The sequence below is a fragment of the Gymnogyps californianus genome, chromosome Z, assembly GCF_018139145.2.
Source record: "Gymnogyps californianus isolate 813 chromosome Z, ASM1813914v2, whole genome shotgun sequence".
Classification (NCBI taxonomy): Eukaryota; Metazoa; Chordata; class Aves; order Accipitriformes; family Cathartidae; genus Gymnogyps; species Gymnogyps californianus.
This window is the reverse complement of record NC_059500.1, coordinates 53,705,007-53,727,944: the sequence shown is the minus strand read 5'-3', so window position 1 is coordinate 53,727,944 and position 22,938 is coordinate 53,705,007. Positions and strand designations below refer to the sequence as shown.

The window sequence follows — 22,938 nt, the reverse complement described above, 5'->3', positions numbered from 1 at the left end:
CATCAGTTCCAACTGTTAACCTAACACTGCCAAGTCCACCACTAAACCATGTCCCTAAGCACCACATCTACACCTCTTTTAAATACCTCCAGGGATAGTGACTCAACCCCTTCCCTGGGCAGCCTGTTCCAATGCTTGACAACCCTTTCGGTGAAGAAATTTTTCCTAATATCCAATCTAAACCTTCCCTGGTGCAACTTGAGGCCATTTCCTCTTGTCCTGTCGCTTGTTACTTGGGAGAAAAAACCAACACCCACCCTGCTACAACCTCCTTTTAGGTAGTTGTAGAGAGCAATAAGGTCTCCCCCCAGCCTCCTTTTTTCCAGGCTAAACAACCCCAGTTCCCTCAGCTGCTACTCATAGGACTTGTGCTCTAGACCCTTCACCAGCTTTGTTGCTCTTCTTTGGACGCCCTCCAGCACCTCAGTGTCCTTCTTGTAGTGAGGGGCCCAAACCTGAACACAGTATTCGAGGTGTGGCCTCACCACTGCTGAGTACAGGGGGACAATCACTTCCCTAGTCCTGCTGGCCACACCTGTTCTGATGCAAGCCAGGATGCTATTGGCCTTCTTGGCCACCTGGGCACACTGCTGGCTCCTATTCAGCCACCTGTCGACCAACACCCCCAGGTCCTTCTCCACCTGGCAGCTTTCCAGCCACTCTTCCCCAAGCATGGGGTAGTTGTGCCCCAAGTGGAGGACCCGGCCCTCAGCCTTGTTGAACCTCATACAACTGGCCTCGGCCCATTGCTCCAGCCTGTCCAGATCCCTCTCTAGAGCCTTCCTACTCTCAAGCAGATCAACACTCCCGCCCAACTTGGTGTCATCTGCAAACTTACTGAGGATGCACTCAATCCCCTTGTCCAGATCATTGATAAAGACATTAAACAGAACTTAGTTACCATCTCATTCCAGGTAGTGACAAACAAAACACTATTTTCTTCTGGAAACACAATGTAAGGTATTAACAACAGAACAAAAGAGAAAAAAGGCCTAGGCAGAGGACAAGTATAAAGTGTGACTTTCAGCTGCGTTAAGTTACAAGTAAATTTCAAAAATGCAAACACAATAAAAATACATTTTAGAAATGTGCTGAATGTTTCCATACAAACAGAGAGACATTCAACGCATTCTCAGTTGAAAACTTACCTTTTAAAATAAGGTTTCTGACATCCAGAGCAGCCAGGAAATGCTGACTCCACTCTCCGTGATGCCCCAACATACACTATTCTGGCATACTCATCATGGAACCCCAAAGCAGACTGGAGCCAGGATATGGATATATGGGGTAAGGACTGAACTTTATAGGGGAGTTTTTGTTTTGTTTTTAAATAAACACACACACACACAACCACAATATTATGCAGTTTTATAAGACTTTCTTTAATCTTTACTTTACATCCCAGGGACATAAAATAAAGAAAATTAGAAATCTTATAAAACCATGCAATATTGTTGAAAAGGGGTGGTGGTGGAGGGAGAAAACTTACCTTACCCTTAATAGGCCTGCTCCATTCTGCAGCGGGGTTCTGTGGTATGTGTGACATCACCAGTCTAGCGTTTTCTAGTGATGTCACACAGAGAGGGAGTTGGTGATCCACAGCTGCTTTGGACATCAGATACCTAAAGAAAAGAGATCGATAACTTTTTCAATTCAGATATAGATTGATATTAAGTGTTCTTATTAACCAATTTATGGGCCAAATACTAGAATTTCAGACACCTACTTCAATGGCAGTTTTGACTGAATAAGAATGCATGATGAGATTATGTATTCATACTATATAAACTCATCTATAATTGAAAGTGTTTTCATTTTGAAAATGTTTAGAGTTATCTTCTACAGTAAAAGTTCTTTAAAGTCAGTATCTTGTATTTTACCTTTAGCAACATCATTCTGAATATTATAAATATCTATCAACAGCTAACCTCTGATGTTATTTGAAGACTGGGACTGAATATAGTCAGGAAGAATGACTTGTCGTAAATTGTAAAACAAATTCACTCATGACATCTCTTAATCAATTTTATCTTTGACCATTTACCAGCAACTAATGAAAAGATATATCAGCCCTCAAACTTTTTTTTTTAAAAAAGACTTCAGCTTGCGCTTCCATAACCTAGATATCTGATCACACCAAGCTATATCCTAAAATGGTATCCCATGCTCTCTTATTAAACATTGCAAACAGATGAAGTAAAAAAAAAAAGCAATAAATTTCTTGTTAATGAGAGTGTCTTTATCTCATGATTTAGTTCATTACTATGAAATGACTTTTCGTTCCGACATTTAGCCACATGTTCTAATTTTCTTTAGGCAAACTTACTACACAATCGTCATTGCGTTGATTAATCTACCACATTTATTTTAAAGATATAAAACACAAAAGCACAAGAGAAAGTTTATTATCAGCATGATCTTACTATCTTTTTAAACCTAACTCTGAACAGTGAAATTATCCAGCACTGAGCTGTCACCTTTTACCCTTCATTAAAAGAACTTCAAGATATTAACTAACTTCTACTTCTGCAACTCATGAAGAAACTGGATGTATGTAGTACGTTAAACTATTTACAAAAAAGCTGTGTCTCTTAAGCTATTATGGATCTTAACTCCCTTTCATATAGCTGAATTTTGCATCTTCTTAACTCCGGATATACAAATATTTCTCTATTCTTCAACCAAACATCTTAAAACCAACTGTTTTGTTATAACTGTACTGACAGGAATGACTTGAATAATTTTTTCAAAATAATATACTAACTGACCAAAATTCAAAGCACTGTGAAATGTGCTGAATATACAGTAGCATCTCTATGACAAAAGTGTTCCAGCTTAAATGTATGAGTACACTTTCATATCTTTGATGTAGAATCCACACTTTCACATTTGGAACTGTAGAAAGGCACATGACAAAAGTGGCTTAAGGAAAGCTTCTTAGCAAACATTTGTTGGAGAGCTAGCCACACAAGGAAAGGCATGAAAGATCATAGGAAGCTAAAAGAAAATAGTTGTGAAAAAACTAGACAATATGGACAGAAAAAGAGATGCTGGAGAAGCTAAGAAAAACTGAAGACCGGACAAAAAACATTGAAAGCTAGTAAGATAAGCAGCAGACAGAAATATGAGAGAAGAAAAAATAATTATTGTGGAGAAGATTTCAAAATTTGAAGCCTAAAATTGGCTATATTCATTCACATCATACAACTCAATAGCTGGCTGACAACTAAATAGCTGGTTGGATTTCCAAAAGCTCCACATGCTCAATCTTTCCTCAGAAGTACAGGAAACTGCATGGATGTAAATGTGTAAATTTCAGACTCAAAATTCAACATTTTGGGCTCATATCTGTGTTTTTAAGAGATGCAGGCAAGCCAGAGAGAAGCAATAACAGACTATTTGGAAGTAACTGAAGTACAAATCAAGTTTTTGGGACAAAGAATGGAAAAAGATAATATGTTAGAGACATTACAGACAAAGATGCATAGTAACACAGAACCTAAGCTGAAATTAGACGAAAAGGTTTCAGCGGCAAGACTTCAAGCAGGTCTATTAAAATTCTGTTATCCTAAGTATTTACTGGAATAAAGATCTCTTCATCTGCAGTTTAAACCTGCGAATGTGTGTGCAAACACAGATTTCTCAGACTATAATATTATTTGTTTGCATGTACATTTATGTAAATATAGTAATACAGATGAAAACAAGTATAACTGAAAACTCCTTACATGCAAAAGTCTCAAGCACGGTACATATTTCACTGGTGAGAGTGGGAAGAGGCCAGGCGAGGAGGAGGGAGGAATGGAGAGAAGGAAGTCTACCTCCTGCTAAATAGTGAAGAAGATTTAACCAAGTAATAATTAAGTTTCCACAGGGCCCAAATGAGAAAACACAGTAAGTTTTTCCACGTTATTGTTTGTAAAGTTGCAGTCCAATTCACTAAAATATTAGTAAGAGCCCCAATCTATTTTTGATGGTTACATGAATTTCTGCTAAGCATTCTTGGGAAGTCCCTGTACAATCTTGTCTAAACACAGTTTCCCCACCAAACATTTTCAAACATATGGCAATATTTCCCATTTCTTTATTGTACACAGAGGAAGTATTTTATAAACTTCTATTTAGTAAATGAGCCATTTGGTATTATTTTTGCCATATATTAACATTTTTTTAAGGTGTAGCAAATCAATAAAAAACCAGAACAGTCTCTTCTCTTAGTTTAGATACTTCCACTTCCTATGAACAAATTTAACAGCAGTCTGTCTGGAATTTCAAAAAAAGTAGACACAGAAGATATTATGTTCTATCCTGGCCCAATATATTCCTTTGGATAGCTTCAGTATCCTACAAAGTAATTTATGTCTGAGGTTCTAAATATTTCTGACTTGAACCCGTGGGTTTTTAACTCTGAATTTTCAGGTGCACTCCGAAATACATATTTCTGCAGGTGATATGGACTTAGAGTTGCAGAAAACCTCAGTTTGCTTTCAGCCCTTCTGACTCACCTGCTTAAAAGATAGCTGACTCACTCCCAAAGATAGACAAAGACATTCACCTGTCTTGGGAAGTACACGGTCTAATTAAAACCTTCAGGAACAACATTAGAAGACCGTAGAACCCAAAACCTTTACAAAGGAGGTTTTTACCTTTTTGACTTAGTCAAGAACATTAGTGTGTTACAGAGCTCTGCAAAACAATAAAATCTTCAATGCATTTTCTCCAAACCTTAATTAGTCATGAACTTGGCTGGCGTCTCCTTCCTCTCACCTTTGTCTGACTTTTCTCTCCCTGTAGGAAGAGTCTGGTCTCCTTCTCAGGAAGCTACTGCCCTTTATCCATTTTAACCTTGTCAACTTAACTGTGGGAATCCTGGGCTCCAGCCTCCCTTCTCACCCCCCAGACAGCTACGCACTTACCAATCAGACTTGCAGGGAATTATTCAAATCCAATGGCGCTACCAAAATAAAGTCTTGCATTTCAGTAAACAAGGAATCTTTCAATGTTTATATTCTCTCCAAGACAATCTATACTTTAACATAATCAGGACAGGGTCTAGAGCTAACTGTCCTTTTCAAAACCCACTTCATTTTACAACAAACATGCTTACTACAAAGTCAGCTTGCAAAATGACATCTGCAAAAAAGCCAGAAGTTCACTATTTGATACAAGTATCTGCAATCCTGTCAGTTTCATACTACACAAAGGCAAGAAGGGATTTAAGGGAAAAAAAAAAACCAACCCCAAGTTCTGCTATGATACACAACAGTTAAATACATACAACTGATCTATAGAACAGCTTAATTAAGTTTCACACAAATAACCGATGACTTCAGATAGCAAGAGAAACTGATTATCTGAAAGGCAGTAAAGAGATTTCCATTCACTCTGCAACTCCCACTGATTTTACCTGACACAGAAGACAACAGGGAAAAATGCGATCCAAAATGTCAGAAACTGACAGTTGTTACCTTGCGTACTGATCAGGATAGAAGGTGCTACTTGTTAAGGGAGAAGCCGCTGCCCAAGCATTCACACACCAATCAAGGAGTCGCACACATACCATCCGAGACTTTGCTAGGACCTGAGTTCCTTTGCAGTGGGTGACTCCAGTGAGCTGACGGTTGCCCCTTTCGACTCCTCACACACACACACTCACACTCGGGCGCTGCTTCTTCCCTCAGGCTTGACCCTCGGTTCCCCGAAGCAGAATCTCTAATCAAGGCCTTCAAAATAAAAGCATAATTTATTCTATCTATGGTACACAAATTTAGACAGCTCAAGCTGGGGGCCTCTGGAGAGGGACTCCAAACACGACAACCCCTGGGCAATTATACCCTTAAAATCTAAATTCCCGCCCCTCATACCACAGTCTGGTCCATTAGTAACATTTGGGTCTGGGGTCTTCTTTTCTCTCATTGGGCCCTTTTTCTCATCTCTAGGCAGGTTCTTTCTCTTTCCTGTTTTTTTTAGGTTAGTTGTTGCTACGTCTCCTTTTCCTGGCTCAAACTGGCTCTGGGGCTTTCCGAATCTTCTTATTCCTCCAATCAGGGAATAGGTCAACATTAAACAAAAGCATTAAGCAAGCTATGAGTTCTGCTTTATCATGAATGACTACTTTTAAGCAGCTAAACAAAGTCCTTAAAGCCCTCCAAAGCCTATGAACAGCCTCTATAACTTACATACATTCCTGTGCTACTATAGCCTCACAATCTTTTCCCACTATTGCCACGTGCTGCTTACATCTCATTTGGGTGTGGTCTGCATGCTCATGTAGCTCAGCTTTGCTACCTTCCACAACATACTTTACCATCTCTTCTCAAAGAAGAAATTTCATGTATTAGACAGAAACCTTTATGTTATCCTAAATATATGGGCAAAATGCTTCACTACCACATATGTCTGTCAAAATTATTTTTTCATCAATACTGCTGCAAGTAGATTTTTAAGTGGAATTAGGCTACTTCATATGTCTTGATCAATTTGCTAGTTACAGCAAATTTCTAAGAGCTCACATTCAACTGAACTGCCACGCTTATATATACAGTCTAAATTTTCAGCAAACATGAGGTAAAAATGCAATAAAATCTCCACTGAATTTTTAGCCAATGTTGTACTTCAGATTTATAACTGTCTACTGACTGCTTGTAACTTCCCCCACATCTTATCTATGTCAGTATTAGCAACAAAATAGACATAATTTTTACTAGAATCTAAGTCTTGTTACTGTAAATTCTCTGTTTTTTTCTATTAATTCCATTTTTACTCTACTTTTTAGTCACACTGCTTTAGAGTGAAAGGATGTCACTTCACATGGCCTAAAGAAAGTACCAAAGCTAGAAGACATTCTAGCTTAGACATTCCTTAGGGAGCCACCCTCCATCCTTTCACTAGACAGTGCACAGAGCATTAGACTCAAGTCCTTCGAGTCCCCTTTCTGCACCTCCTGCTTTCTGATTTCCAGTCAGGCACTCAAATAAATAGTAAATCTGACTAACTTACACTCTGCTCTCCCTCTTGAAATGTAGTAGGTGGTAAGGAGAGGAACTGTTTAGTAGCTGAAGGGATAGACTTTTTAGAGCACCCCTGATTGTAGCATCACATACAACTTCACCTGCCACAAAACAGCACTTTACCTGTCAAAAGCAGTCCCACTTCCTTTTGCCCCCAGATGCTCATTCCTGTCCTTATAATGACCCCTCAAACTGTGGCAGAACACAAGCACAGGTATTTGTGCAACTGCATGATAAATTGCACTAGAAAACTGATCTGGATTACAAACACCTCAGCAGCAGAAAAAAAGTAATTAGGTTTATCACAGACTAACTCTCTTACCATGCAGCTGAACAAAGAATTTTGCTACCCTCTCTCATGGGGTGGCACAGAAAATATGAGCTGCCAGAGACACAGAGAGTAAGAACTATTTATTTGGCAGCAGTTTTAGCTTATGTCAGTTGAAAACATATGTGAAATTGCAGCCTTGCTTCAGAACTGTGGCTAGAGTTCAAGAGCGAAGCAGTCTGGGAAGAGGTAATACTAAGACTGAGTTGAACTTCTGTTTAAAATTAAAGACCTGAGGTCAAATTTCATTTTCCTCTCTAAATAGTTATGGCAAACTGGCGCTAAGACAAATCTCATCATTGTTACAACAAACTCACCAGTAATCAAGCAAAAGTGCAAGACTTTTTAAATGGAAAAATATTACTCATAGCTAATTCAAAAGACAATACAGGTGTACAAAAGAGTACAGAACCAACTGTTTTAATCAACCAAACAGTGAAAATCCTTTCCAACAGGTTTATTATTTCATTGTTGCAGAAGAAACTGGTAGTAATGCCTACACTTAAAATTACCCATTACGTAAGCCTGTTCTAATTTGCTTTTAACTTGCCAAACAAAACTTGTTCAGGCTAAAAAATCTCTCATGTCATTTGTTGGCTGAAGCTGATGTTCTGAAAAGTGTCAGATACAACCAGTCCAACTACCTACAAAAAATGCGGGAAAACAGTAAGTTTACCCATGTTAAAGAAGTCCTACAGCTCAGCTTTTTCATTACAGCCTCCAGTACTTCCAAGTTCTGGAGAATGAATTCCTTTTACGTACTCTAGAATGGTCTCCTAGGAAACAAAGGGCAGGTAGGACTAAGAAAAAGGTTACACTTTAAAGTCTTAATATAAATTAGACAAGCTGTATTTCTAATATGTGTTAGTATTTAACATAAGCTTTAAAGCTTGCCTTGAGGGTTTCTCTCAGTAGCATGTGCTAACAACTACTAAAACTGGAATTACTGAGCAGGTTAGTCACGAAGAAGAAAGATTCCTATGGCTTCACCTAGGTCACTATTGCAAACAAAAATCAATAAAGTTACCATGAAGTAGTAAGAACACCACCATCTTCGGGTCAAACCAAGAAAGAAGTCCATGAACAGCATCAAAATGAATATCATCATATTAAAATAAACCTTCACATTAGGTCAAATTTCCATCATCAAATTAGAACAATGTTTTACTTAATAGACTAGGCACTTCAGAAAAGCTGAAACAAACTCTATTCTGGATGCTTCTGAAACTGCCACTGTCATTTGTGTCAGAGCTGAAGAATGACAATCTGCATTTCCACCAGTTTTTAAGACATCTAATCTAATTACACATCGTGTTAGACATCAAAAATGAAATTCTAATGATTTCCCTTGCAAAGTGAAACCTCATTTTAGCAAGTCAAGTTTATTGACTATTCACCTAATTTAACATCTATTTGTATGTTTAAAAAGTAAATATGAAATTTGCCTGATAATTATTTTTTAAAAATCAATACTTAAATTTATTGTTTCCTTATAATCACTTCTTCAGCAATTAATCCTAGCCTTTTTTCTTTACATAAAATTTCTAACAAGTGTTTAGAGACCCAGAATCATGATCTGATAGAGCTATACAAGCACGCAGAAAGATTGTCCTTACCTCACAACTTCTGAATGCTGAATGAGTTGTATCTTAACTGCCCTGTACTTAAGTGTTTGGTTTTTTTAAGACTGTGCGATTAGAACTAAACATAGTATTCCTGCTGAAGTCATGCAACTTATTTACATAATGACATTATCAGATTTCAGTTCAAAGAGCAATTATGACATATTTAGCATTTGTCTACCCTTGAAGAAGTCTTGTTGGTACAGTTTTAGTAGTAGACTAAAAGTCTCACCTATACTAAGATTACTGATATGCTGATGTGTACTCTCATTTTTGGCTTTTTCTTCTATTGTTGACATAGCCTCTCACGATAACCTCTTGACAATCTTATCATAAAATCAATCTGCAATTTATCAACTACAAAATAATTTCAAGTTAAGTTTGTTTTTATTCCTTTGGATATTTTGACAACTATTATGCTAAGTGTCTGCACTGAAATTTGTCTTTCAGAGTCCTAATTTATATTGCCTCTCACCTACCATCTTTCTCTCCCCTATTTAAATAATTTACGAATAAATTGTTTCTGCATGAGACTAAAGACATTCACAGAAATTAGCAGCCTAATTTCTAAGGTATAGAAGAAACAACATTTTTAACTACTACTGTTCACAGAAATGCCACAGAAATGCCTACAAAGGTTTAATAAACAAAACTGCAATGAAAAAAAGTAATAAGAAGAGTTGGCTGTAGAAGGCCATTTAAATGAGTACTATTCAGGTATTTAAAACCATCCACCATCTTGATGAGAATCACTGCCTCCTACAAAACCCCAAATGTGCTGGATTCTCTGGTCTAACCGTTATTGTTCTGAGGTTTTCAGCTGCATAGACTGAGTGACCCAGTGTATATCGGTAAAATTTGTATCTCAATCTGGTATCAAAAGCCAGATACTATGCTTTCCTGTACAACCTACTTGAATAAAAATTAAAACAAAGCCAATTTTAATAACTTACTTGTAAACAAAAGGAGTTAGGAATCCTAATAAGCAACGGAAGAGTCAGCTCACAAGAAAATCTGATCAGCACTGCATAGGCAGATATGAGAACTCTCTCCTGTAATTGCTTGTTGGGTAAGAGGTTGTCCTCAGGGAAGAATGGTCACATGTTTAATAGAAATGAACTACTTCTTCTAAGGTATTACCACGATCCACATTTTATTTTGGCAGTGAAAAGTGTTAACACAGTTATTAAATTTACTTATGATAAAAACAGTGTGAACAGAGCACTATATACAGAAAAGATTAAGATTACCCTCTCCAGGTATCACCCGTATGAGGCTTCATGCAGTTACTGAACAGGCGTAAAATCTTCAGTTGACAGGCCTCAGCAAATAACTGGCACCGTTTTATACCCATACAAGAGAAAGCTTTTAATGTCACATACCGATTTCTTTTTAATGTCCTCCAGATCTTTGAGTTCATTCTCAATCTTTGTGATTAATTCCCTGAGTTCATCAAGATTAGTGCAAATAAGCTAAAAAACAAATGAACACAAACACTTGGTAATGTGGGACTTGGAAAATGTACAATGAAGTTAAATAAAATCTAAAAGCACATGTTATTAGTTAGTGCCACCATTTGATTTTTATTTTCTTACAGCATTTTTAAATGTAAAAAAAAATAGGACTTTTTGAAAGGAAGAACATCTAATAAGAAAATACTTCATTCTACAGACATAAGCCATATCCCTGCCTGGAAGCCTCCATTTCAAAATGTAGGTATTTTCTTAAAACTTCCGTGAATGACAACAACCAAATCTGTTCAAGTATAGTAATGAGCTGGAACAGGTTTGAGTACCAAACAACTCCCTGGTGAATTAAAGTGTATTAGCTTTGGACTACGCTGTGGTTATAATATAATTACACTTGTTACAACTTTTTCCTGAACATAACTTTACATGCTTACACAGAGTATTCCTGAAAGATAACCTAGTCATGTCTATCAAATCTACCTGCCTATGTTTTGAAAAAGTATTACATTCTTCTTATTCCTGTCTTTAGAAAACAGCTTTTTACATTTTTCCTTTCAGAATATGGATGCTATTTTCTTGAAAAAATCAAACAAAAGTAATCTGTATGTTTTGGCTTACCATCATTTAGGGCAATTAAAGACTTAATAAACTGGAAATTATTAAGCTGTTAGGTTCTTTCAGGTTATTGTATGTTAAGACTTGCTCCTTTCTGAACTCCCTTAGGCGGAAATGTTTTCATTACTACTGAAAACATGTTGAAAGAATTTAAGAAAATCAAATCCAAACAGAATAAAACCCCACAAAAATGCTGTTATCATACAACTGCTAATTTTTTTATACTTTTTTCCCCAAATCAGCAATTCATAGCACTACATTTTTACTTCAATTACACCTGCAGTTTTAGATTTGCAGCAAATTCATATTGAAAAACTTTGATTCACTATTAAAACACAGAACTGAGACTTTTAGCAGAATACATAAATTTCAGAAACCTGTAACGCATATATGCCATTATTTTTGCAACGTTTGTGTACATTTGAGAGCACTGGGGAATTGGAGTGACCCAAACTAAAGTTTACAGGGTTCACATTTATTAAGTTTAAAATAGCAAATTAATAAGGAAATTGGCACTGTCTTGCTGTAGACAATGTATGTAAAATTAACCTGCAAAAGGTTTCTCACTTAACCCAGAAAATAGTATTAGTATGTGTAACTCTACTAGGTTCAACATGCATGTCTGTCCTGCACTTAAAAAAGTTCAAGATATAAACTGGAAGCCAAATACTGGCTTTTGTCTTCCCATCTGGCCTGCAAGGAAATCTATGATACAGTATTATTACACAAAAAGGTGCAAGTTTGTTACATCAAGCCCTCGACAAAAGTCAATAAAGGCATGGATAAAGATTTTCCCTGCGCAATTATAATCCACTCCTTTGACTGTATACCTGACAATTCAGTTTTCAAATTTTATCACTGCTTTTTATTTTCTCCTATGAGACATGTTTAATTCAGGGTACCATGGATCAAAGATAAAGCAGAACTATGAACCAAAGAAGGATACTGTTTTCATTTGCTATTAAGTGGGTGAATTTCTCTGTCAGAACTCATTTCTAGAAAGGCAAGAGTTTGCAAGGAGAAGGATGATTTCACTATTGTTAGTTGAATGCTGTCCTGGAAATACCAACTCTATCTTTGACTCTACCACAAAAAGCTCCATGTCATCAGACAATTCATGCAGCCAAACTTTTCACAGGTCCCAGTCCTGTTTCTCATTTTCAGAACAGTCACTTGAGACATAAGGATCTGATTTGCAAAACTGTTAGTGTGTACCAATCCAAACTACATCAATGGGAAAAACAATGCAAATACATAAAGTTTAGTTGTCTTGGGGCTAGGGGTGACAAGGAAGAGTAATCAAACCTCTAAGTCGCAATTTTCATCAGAAGAGGTGTACATTTGAGGCTAATATCTGTGTCTCAATCACCCGCTAGTAAAACAAGGAAGGTAACAGCAGCTCAGCTTAGAGGATTTACTGTCAAAATGAGTTCGGTATTTGAAATACTCCAATACTGTACTGAAAACCACTATAAAAAGGTTCAAGAAGAAATCTGTATTTCTTCATTCACAGTAGGATTTGAGATGAAGTACTAAAGATGCACACTGATTGGGAAGAAGCTATTTCTGAAAATTCTCACACTTGGTTGACATTTCCCATCTTACAGAATGAAGCCAGCATTTTGAAGGAAAGATGAAAAGAACAGTAATAAAAAAAGTGTAGTGTATTTTGTAGGATCATTTTGATATGGAATCTAGCTGCTATTTCTCATAATGACACTCTAATGTTCAGTGTTCTTTGCTCATGGTTGTTAACTGGCTGAACGTAGCAATTCAGTTTTCTGCCAACACTGCCTTTCTAAATCGTTTTGTATGTTCTAACAGGTAAGTTAACATGAAGGCAAAAAGAAAGGTGTTAATGTTACAATCTAATCATGCTGTCACATTCCGATAGCTCACTGGTAGTTTCATATACTGCCCTTGAAGAACATGCCTTCTAATCATCATGAGAAAAGAATCTGAAGAGAAAAAAATGTTTCCTTTATGACTTATCAAAGGTAGTGAAAGATTAGTCCCTATTCTCTAGAACACTACATGGTAGCTTAAAGATGCAGGTTGGAAATATTTCCATTAATATACAAGTCATGTAATTAGTTATGTACATGCTAACTACAACACAGACATTTTCACATCAGGCACAGTACTTACTACATGTAGGCTTAATTATCATAGGCAATAAGCATCCTGTTTTTCAACTGAATACAATGGAAGCTTCAGGTATTCAGTATTCCAGTAAATTTTCAAATTTGGTGTTCAGCTTTCCTGTTAGGATACAATCCCAGATCTTAGTAATCTCCCAAAGATCCTCACTGACTCCTAGAACTTCAAGGAGGAAAGACAGGAAATCTCCCCTGATTTTTGTAAGGAAAGACAGGGGGACCAATCTCTATTCCAACTTGAGACTCTCCTGTGATCCATTTCTCAGAATTTATAAATGAACTATTTATAATTACAAAAACAAATCTAATCTGTGGATCTATTAATAAATACAAACCTAGTGTACTCCCTCAGATCACTGATGCTCCCCTCTTGCCCCCCTTAACTTCAGCCAATTTTTTAGCATAATTTTTACTCACTTCAGTGGGGTCTCGTGCTTACTTAACTTAGTTAGCCCAGTTCCTCAAAATGTGTGCGCTCCTTTTTTCCTTAGTTATAGTACATGAAGGTCTATATAGCTACATGTGTATATATATGAGGGGAAAGGAGGAAAGACTGAGACAAAGCACTTGTTACCAAACCTAAATGTACTTTGTAACTGGAAAAGAAACCCCCCAAAACCACATTAGTGTCCACTCTATACAGCAATATAATTACTGTCATTTCTTTAAAATAATAATGAGCAACAGTAATAATAAGCTTGGAACTCAGAATTTCTTTTAAAAGGAAATACGCAACAGCCAACTAATTCATGACCTATGAAGCTGTAAACTCACTTCTCAAATCATTTTCAAAATATTAAAAATAGGACATGTTTTTGTGTCTTTTTATTTGGTAAAGAGAATTTAATTTACATCTGCTTTTGTTTTGGGTTTGTTTTTTGTTTTGTTGTTTGTGGTTTTTTTAAAGCAGCCTTGAGCTAAGAAATTAATATAGGGTCTGAAATCACATAAAAGGAAGGAGTGATGTTCACTGACCTATGCTTTTACGGCTTTGTCCGTGACATTCAAATTATGACACAGAGCAGAAAATCTGTGCGGTGTGTTTCCTCAAAAGGTTGTTTAAAAATGGCATTATAAACATTAGGATTAAGTAGTACAATTATCTCCTGGGTTTTTTTGTTAATAATTGATTTTAATGTATAATTTGGGTCACTGCACATATTAAAAGATTTATTAATACTGATTTTCTCAGCTTTAATGTCAAGTTATGATTTTCAGGTAGAGGATCTATACTTAAGTACAGGATCTAGTCTTGTGAAATAAAGTGCCTTATGGGTGGTTTGGTTTTTTTTTTTCACATTTGTAGGCTGCAGGCACATAAAACATCTTACAAATATTCATTTATTTACTTTCTTTCCAAAAGAACTAATGTTTAGATGTGAATTGCAATATTCTTACGGTTATACCCTCCCTGGCATACCTCACAGGGCCTGTACACACTCAAGCTGTCTTACTAAATATTTAAAAAATATACTCTCACCTTTAAACAGTTACATAACTTCATTAAGTTTGGCCATCCATGTATGTGGAGCAGAGTATCTTGAAGCATACTTGACTTGGCTCTAAAAGTCTTAGTACTATTCCAAATATAAATGTTTTCATATTTGCAAATACTTCTAACAGTCATACCAGTTCTGCCTGTCCTCTTGAAAAAGGCAGGTTAAATTGTTAAAAAGTTCCCTAATAAGATTAAACTGCTCATACTGATCGATCTTGCCTTCACCTAAAACAGATATAAAGCCTAGCTTTGATCAAAAAAGCCAGAATTATTTTGTTACATTTTAATTAACATTTTACATAGGTAAATGTAATAATGTTAATTTTACACTTAGATGATATGTAAATGTACAGTTTACCTTGGTTAGATAAGAAGTTAGGCTAAGTTTTAGATAATGTTTTAGACAGACTACTTAAATGCAGTAGTTTAATACTGTAAAAAATGATTTCTAACCTAACTGTGTACATCCATGGCATGCAAGTAATGTGCTGGGAAAAATAAAAGTTTTAGACACTGTACGTATTTTTTGGAGCTGCTAGGAAACATTTTAGTCACTACCATTAGAATATAGACAAAAGTCAGTGCACACTTAAATATCAGTCTTTTCTCAATATTTACTGTTACTAACCAATTTTATCACCAGAAATTCGACTAGCTCCACCTGAAACACATCATCATCATGGAATAAATTGATTCAGTGTGAGGGTTTTACGGAACAGTCATGATTTAATGTGGGTCTATTGCTCAGAATAGCACAGATTGCTTTCTGAAAAAAAAAAAAAATTATAGCCAAAGGAGAACTTCAATCCAAGCAGGCATGCATACATACATAAATTGTGATTTAGAACTGAAGTACTATAACACTTCTATTACAGTACCATAAAACCACATTATCATAATTAGCACTCTTTTCTTAATGTTCTCTGGTCTAAAAGTCACGTGCAGATAAGGGGTAAAAGTTGCAAACAAGACGAGCACAAGAGCCTACAAATTTTTTTGCAAGTCCTTCAGTAAATCAAGCTAGATTTCAATTCAAGGACCACAGTGTCACACCTCATACAAAACCCAAGTAATTTTATCCCAGAAAATTATATCTACCTTAAAAATTCCATTAACAACTCCTAGTTTTTACAGGTTTTGTCCTGTAACAGATTTATCTGGGATCTTAAACAACACTGTGAAACAGTGTGTAAGCCGCACATAATAAAAACTGCTAAAACATTCTCTACCAAGAAAAGGTGAAATGCACTTTTAAAAACACTATCAGATTAAACCTTTTGAACTAGAAGAAGGAAATTAATCTTTTATTAGGATTTCCAAGGTCTCTATCAGAAACCAAAGGACTTATTTTACAGACATTCAGATTGCAAGTGCTTAAAATAAAAATTAAAATAATTTACCTGAAATTCTGGTATGGTAGGCTTTGTGACACCTTTCCTCTTCTTTGTGATTGCTTTTTTAGATACCGATTTTTTTCCTTGTAAGATTAAAAGAGAAAAGCTTCATAATGCTGATTGTTGTACTTCATTAATAAAACCAAATTACATACAGACTTGAAAGTTAAACTGTAACTAACAGATGGCTGACAGTAAGTCACGTAAACATGATGATTCAGAACTAGACTCAGCAAAAGCAAACATTAAACAAGTATCTGTGCAGGGCAGTCTTTTTTGGAGAAAGAAAAAAAAAGAAAAAAAAGGAAAAAACAAACCCAAAAAACAAACCCACTACAATGTCCATAATATACCACCTAAAAATTTAAGTCATAAAAGAAACATTCACACCACTGTTCTGAAAGGAGTGAAATCGAGAACTTTGGCCACAAACTTAAGAAATACAGCATCTTACCTGCAAGATTTGTTCTCTGACACTGTAAAGTGAACCACACATTAGGGTCTGGGACGTCTGTATCTTTGAGGGTAAAAGATACCCCCAAAGCAGAAGCCATATCTAGAAATCCCCAAATGAACATACTAAAGTTACCAATGAAATCAGATTACTGATTTGTTTTTTCTGGCTGTGGCAAAACCAAACATTTCAGAAGAAAGCAAACACCTTCCTATAATGACCTGCACACCCAACTTTACTATGTAAGAGCATGGATGTAACTAAAAAACTCCTTGAAGGTAAGGCAAGTGCTTTACTGCCTATAGTATCAGGGTTCACAAGTCACATACATTTCTCAAATCAAGCAGTTATGTCACCAAGCCATATATGCAAGATAGTGGAGTTTCTTATATGGTTATTTCTACATTCACATGGTAAATTGAAAAAAGCCCACTTTTGACCTGTTCATTCAGACCAAAACCATCACTCTGAGATTACTGCTGTGCTCACATTCAGGAGTCCTAAACAATAATTAAAAACTTAACCCCCCCCCCCCCAAGATACAAAGTATGTGGAATTCATTGTCAAATAGAATCATTATAGCCACTTGGTAATAACACAAACACAGGCAGATTTATATTAATGAAAACATTGGCAGGAATTGCATTTAATTTTTTCCTAATAGATGCTTGGTTGTTTGTGCAAATGCATATGTACATATACATACACCTATTCATAGATGCCTAGGCATCCATATTTTCAGTTTATTACACTATCCTATTTTCAGTTTATTACACTGAGTTTCTTGAACATCTTACCCGAATCTGAAATAAAACACACTTAAGTGACAGGGCACAGGGCTCAAAGGATCTAGATTTGAAACTCCACATAAAATCAAACCATATAAAAAAATCAATAAATCAACCTAGATTTGAAACTCCACATACTGAACACATAACAAAATTTAAAGAGGCCTCAACCACCAAAAATAAACACTTACAGATTTCACATTACAGAACAAGTGATAAAACAGAGAAGCATGCTTATTAGAACAATGACCCAAACGTTTTGACAATGGGCAAAAAAGTCAGCATTTTTGTTATCTATTTTATGAATCCAGCTGCACTGAAAACATAATTGCTACTACTGAGAACAGTGCTGTCCATTTAATGAACTAAAGCAGACATCTAATATAAGCTTTCTTGACAAACTGACTCAAAAAGAAGTCTGGTCATATGGTGGTGGTTCCTTGTTCTAGCCCTGTAAAAGAATGTTACCTGGCAAGAACATGAAGGGATGAAAACATGGGGCAGCTAGACTGTCTTGCTTCTTTACAAAAAGAAAGATTTTAATATGATTAAAATGAAAGTTTTCATTTTGTTTGAATATTTTCAACATACTTTTCAGCAAATATTTACTTGAATATTTTCAGCATCAGGTGCTGTATGATGCAGTGTACTTCAAAAAATAACACAGTTAACAGAAATATACTCTCTTTTCCCCAATATTTCCTTCTGGAAAAGGGGGAAAAAATTGTTAGGAAGAATTATAGTTAATTACCAAAAAAAGAAAGTAAATATCTCTTCCTTCACAGCATCATCTGAAAAGCATGCAGTATGGAAGATATGGTGTAACAGACAGAACAAGAATTTAAAAAACCTGACTAGAAGCACAAGGAAAATGAGCCTTACCTTCTGTGTAAACTGAATCAAGGAAAAGAAAGTCTTTGAAAATGGAGTATGACATATGGGTTATCAGAAAGCATGCCTACTAGAATATATGTACCATAAGACTTACACAATTCCCAGGCTGACATCTGCCATGAACTAAGAATACATCTGTACAGAGAAGCACCACAGTCTCTTTCCCACTTTATGACTATACACACCACATGTCCTATGGTGCAGGCACATATCACATACCAAAAAATAAGAAAACACTACAGATATTTGCACAATGGGAGAGAATTAATATATACAGCAAACTAACTTTGGCAAACTCATCTTCTACCTTAGTAACATCCTTATAAAATACCAAATTGAAATTCAAAAGAAGTTATAGCAATAGTACTGATAATCTCTCTCTTAAAAAAGTTATCTCTGGTTTTCCAAAACTATTATTTCTAGTTTGCTTTCCAAGCAAGGAAAATGATAAAGGAAAACTTCTATTTAGTATTCTTGAGACAACGCACCTGTGTCCAGTTTCCAAACTGACTTTAGTACCTAAAAATATTCCAATTCACTTACCTTTACGAGGAAAAAGTCTTTGGATAAAATTAACCAAGGATCAGATTTCCACAATAAAAATCTATTGAGATCTGCTAGTTTAGATTCTCAGACCACAAGCTGACACATTCAGCAAAACCAACAGCAATGGTAAGGGATGTCAGCCTCTACCAGCTACCTGCTGCTGGCCCTGTCGCATGTGGCATAACCATGCGAAGACTTCAGCCATGCCACCACAGAGCAGTCACTGAGCTTCAACTGCCAGTCTGAGGTGTGCATAGATTCTGTATGGAGGGTAAAATCACTAAGGGGTTGAACAGGCATCAACTGTGAGTTGCAACTTCTCAAACCACTCCACTGAGGTCTGCTAGAGCTCCTTTGCCCATAATCCTAGGTAAAGAGACTATTTAAAATGGCTTAAATTACTTACTTCAGCAGATGAAGTAATGTTTCTGACAGCAGCTAGATGCATTATGAATCACAGCACACTGTACCTTTCAGAGCATACTCAATGTACAAATATACTTAATTGCTGACTGAAAGCAATCAGAGTTAGAAAAACACACCTAAGAAATAATGAAGAAAAAATAAATATTTCTAATAAGGAAGCTCATATGCATTATCTCTTCAGGTCACCTATTCCAATTCAACACACCTTGCTTGCTTCCCACCTCTCGGTCCCCAGCTTTTACTAGCCATAATTTATAAACCACTTAACAAGAGTTCTACACATAGACAAAATAATAAAGTAATTTCAGTACAAAAATTCTTGGAGGGGGAAGGTAGAACAGTGGCTCAATAAGTAGATTTCCATCTTTAGAGGTCTTCAAGTCACAGCTGACCTGATCGGGTATTTGTGACAGTCCTGCTTCAAACAAGGAATCAGACTAGGTGACCTCCAGATGTTCCTTCCAACCAGCTTTTCTATGGCTCTGTGACTCCTTAAAAGACGACCTTGCACAGTATACATATATTAGTAACAACTACATAGGAATCAATAACTCAGGACTGCACTGCACAGAAGGAAGATAAATCAGAAAATGCTTTTGTCCAATCAATTTCTTTACACTTCTCCCTAAACATGTAAGAATGAAATGAGAAAAACACTCTCCATCAAAACAAATTAAGAGTTTCCCAAACTAAAACAAGAACTCCAAAGAAAATAATGATCTTGAAACAGCGGAAGAGGCCTTCTCCTTCAATAGCTGCAACTACATAAAAGCTGTTGTTAGGCCTACCATCTTGAGGCACTAACAGTGGCCTCCCCCCAGCAGCAGCTACAACACTAAATTATTTTTTGCAGAGCAGAGAAACACTTACTTGGACAAGTATTTGATAAATGTTTTATAAATATTGATAAACAAATATTTATTTATTCTTATTCCTGTTTCCACTATAGGGCAATACTTGTAATAAACATTAAAGTTTTACTTCTTTTTGATATAAAGTTAAATTTCAAATATAGTCAACATTTCTTTGGGGAAAAAAAAAAAAAAAAAAAAGAGCTTTATTCCCCCTTGCCAGAATTATAAAATAACATTACTGAATTAAAAAAAATTGGTTTGTATTCGAATATATATATATTAAAACTATATTAAAAAAAATCTACTTTGCTGCAAATGGAACTGTTCTAAAGCTAGGAAATGTCAGCCTATATTATTCCTGTGTAACCTTACATTCACCCACTAACATGATTTTACTGTGCCACAATTACTAACTATGTCTCCACACTGCCTTTTCCAACAGGCTCCACATCTCAGCCAGGTTTCAGTTCAGAGGGGAAGAGACTATGAGACATCTTACCTTGGATAGAAGTTGTAACTATCATCTCTTTTCCCCTCCCATGCTGCAAGAGAGGATCAGCTCTTTTTATACCACCTCCAATATTGACAGAGAGCTAAGCCGTTCCTGATATTAGGGAGGGGATAACCACAGACACCCAAGGCAAGAGCCCTTCCATGTTCAGTGGACGAATCAGGACTGTGCAACAAATAAAAGAGTCCTTTTCATTCTCTACCAGACAATAAAGGGAAAACACACCATCACTTTATTCTTCAAGCAAACTACAACAAATCTTATCCTAAATTAAACTATAATTCAGTTATCTGTGGATATAAAACAAAACTCTTCATTGATTTGAGGTAATATTTCTCTCCAGTAACATGCTAACAACCTATACCGAGAGCTGGTAGCATCAGAGCCCAAAAGCTCAATTTGCACGTTTCCTGACTTTACCTGCTGAAACAAACCACTTGGATATTAAATTGAAACAAGAACACTGTCAAAATGCATACAATCTGCAGTAAAGGACAGTGCAGTTGCGTAACATTTTAGCGATCACACCATTGTTTTTTCTAAATGAAAACAAACTCCATCTTACAGCAGAAATGCAGTTCCACAGTAAACTTACTTGAGCAAGCTGTTACTCATCTGCCAAAAAAGCTGAAAACTGTATTAAGCAGACACAGGTAATGTTAACTTGGATACTGCCCTGTCCACCCAGACAGTGTCTGGTGCTTGAAGGATGATGAGGATGGAAACCTGTATAGTGAGTATTAGTATAATCCAATAACAGAGGTTAGTGAAAGCACTAAAGTGAATGTTAAACAAACACTATTCTGAGAACAGCTGATTTCAAAGTAAGTGAACGTCGTATTGGAAAGCACTGAAATATTTGTACTGTTTGAAATAGTGTATGCCAGGTTTCATGTATGACTCAGTCTCAGAGTAAAGACAGTACTTTATATAACAAACCAAAACTAAACCAAAATAAATGAGTAAAATAATTCGAAGGTGAACAATTTTAACATTATTGCTTTTTATTTTTTATTGCTAAATTAACGGTCATCACAATAGGTGGAGTGGAAGAAATATGACTTCCCTGAGTTAATACTGTTTTGAGTTATCGTCTGTTCTAATCTCAATTCCAAGAGATTGGATTATTTTATACTTTCAACTGATAGTTAAGAGCTGGTTTTTATCGATTTTCCTTCTACATATTTATTGTCATCAAGTAATTTGTTAAACAAACTCATTGCTGAAAGTAAAAAACAAATCCAGATCCATAGATCTTTCACGTTCATTCCTTTTAAATAACACCACTGCTGGAACATTTCTGTTCTAAGATTCACTGGAAATCAACATTTTACTAGCTAAGAGCCCCTTAGCCAGCTCTGAGAAAATTCTTAGATGTTATTTAAGTTCAGTATGTCCAGAAGATGTCTGGCTGCCACAGGTTTTCCTTTCAAGCCAAAACAAATTCCACATATGTTATCACTGAATAGATGTGCAGGCAATTAACAAGGTAACATAAAAACTAGGGCCTGGACACTAGTTATGGGCATCCAAAAAACTATGGAGATTAGATGAAACTAAAGCAGAAGCCATCTCAAGTTGGTCTTGCCATCTGAGAGTGAAGAAGGGGGAATAAATAAATAACTGATATTTTAGATCTCTTCTAGTCCTATTTTAGTGGCATAGAAATGTAGACAAATAAAACATCAAGCCACAGAAATGCTGTTGACATTTCTAAATTACCTCAGAAAGGACAATACAACCCATTTATAAGTTATCATAACATAAATAATTTTGACTTGAAAACAGGAACATTTTTACAGATCTAGCAAAACTTTTTGTTATGAACTATGATATTTGAGTCCTCATGGCTCCTCCCTGAAGAATAAAAGTAATGTCAATCCATATTTCAAATTATAAAGTGACAACATAGAACAATTTTTAATAAAAATATATTTAAAAAATAATTTTTAATAAACACGCAATTTTTACCACATATGCAGCAGAGCCTCATTCCCCCAGATGGGGAAACAGATGTTTTTGACATCAAACACTAACTCAGTGGTATTTGCCATGGTAAAATAAAGTTAAGTTAGCCCCCTCCACCTGCAAGAATTCCTGTTTTCTCATTACATTCTAGCAGCAACTCCACTCAAACTGAAAAACTGGCCCTGTATTTTCCTGTTCACAAATTTGTAAGACACATTTCATGCCTTTCAAAGATTTGGCAACTACTGAGCACGTCCTGTTTTCTCTTTATTGTCCTAATCTTCTGTCTTGCTCCCAACAGCTCCTCTTTTAGAAAATATAATGTGCAATAATCTGGAAAATGAAGCATTATATTATAGACTTTTGAAGCTTCCACACTGATACAGCATATGCTTTTATATA

General features: G+C 35.9%; 1 protein-coding gene across 1 annotated transcript in view; it reads right to left on the bottom strand.

The window, feature by feature from the left end:
- Positions 1 to 22,938, bottom strand: part of KIAA2026 (KIAA2026 ortholog) — a 53,950-nt gene that overhangs the window by 14,171 nt on the left and 16,841 nt on the right. The window contains exons 4-5 of the mRNA XM_050913212.1: positions 16,102 to 16,178; positions 10,343 to 10,432 (exon numbers count right to left, since the gene is read on the bottom strand). Of these exons, the coding sequence (XP_050769169.1) occupies positions 10,343 to 10,432; positions 16,102 to 16,178 (167 nt within the window). The remainder of the gene's footprint in view (positions 1 to 10,342; positions 10,433 to 16,101; positions 16,179 to 22,938) is intronic.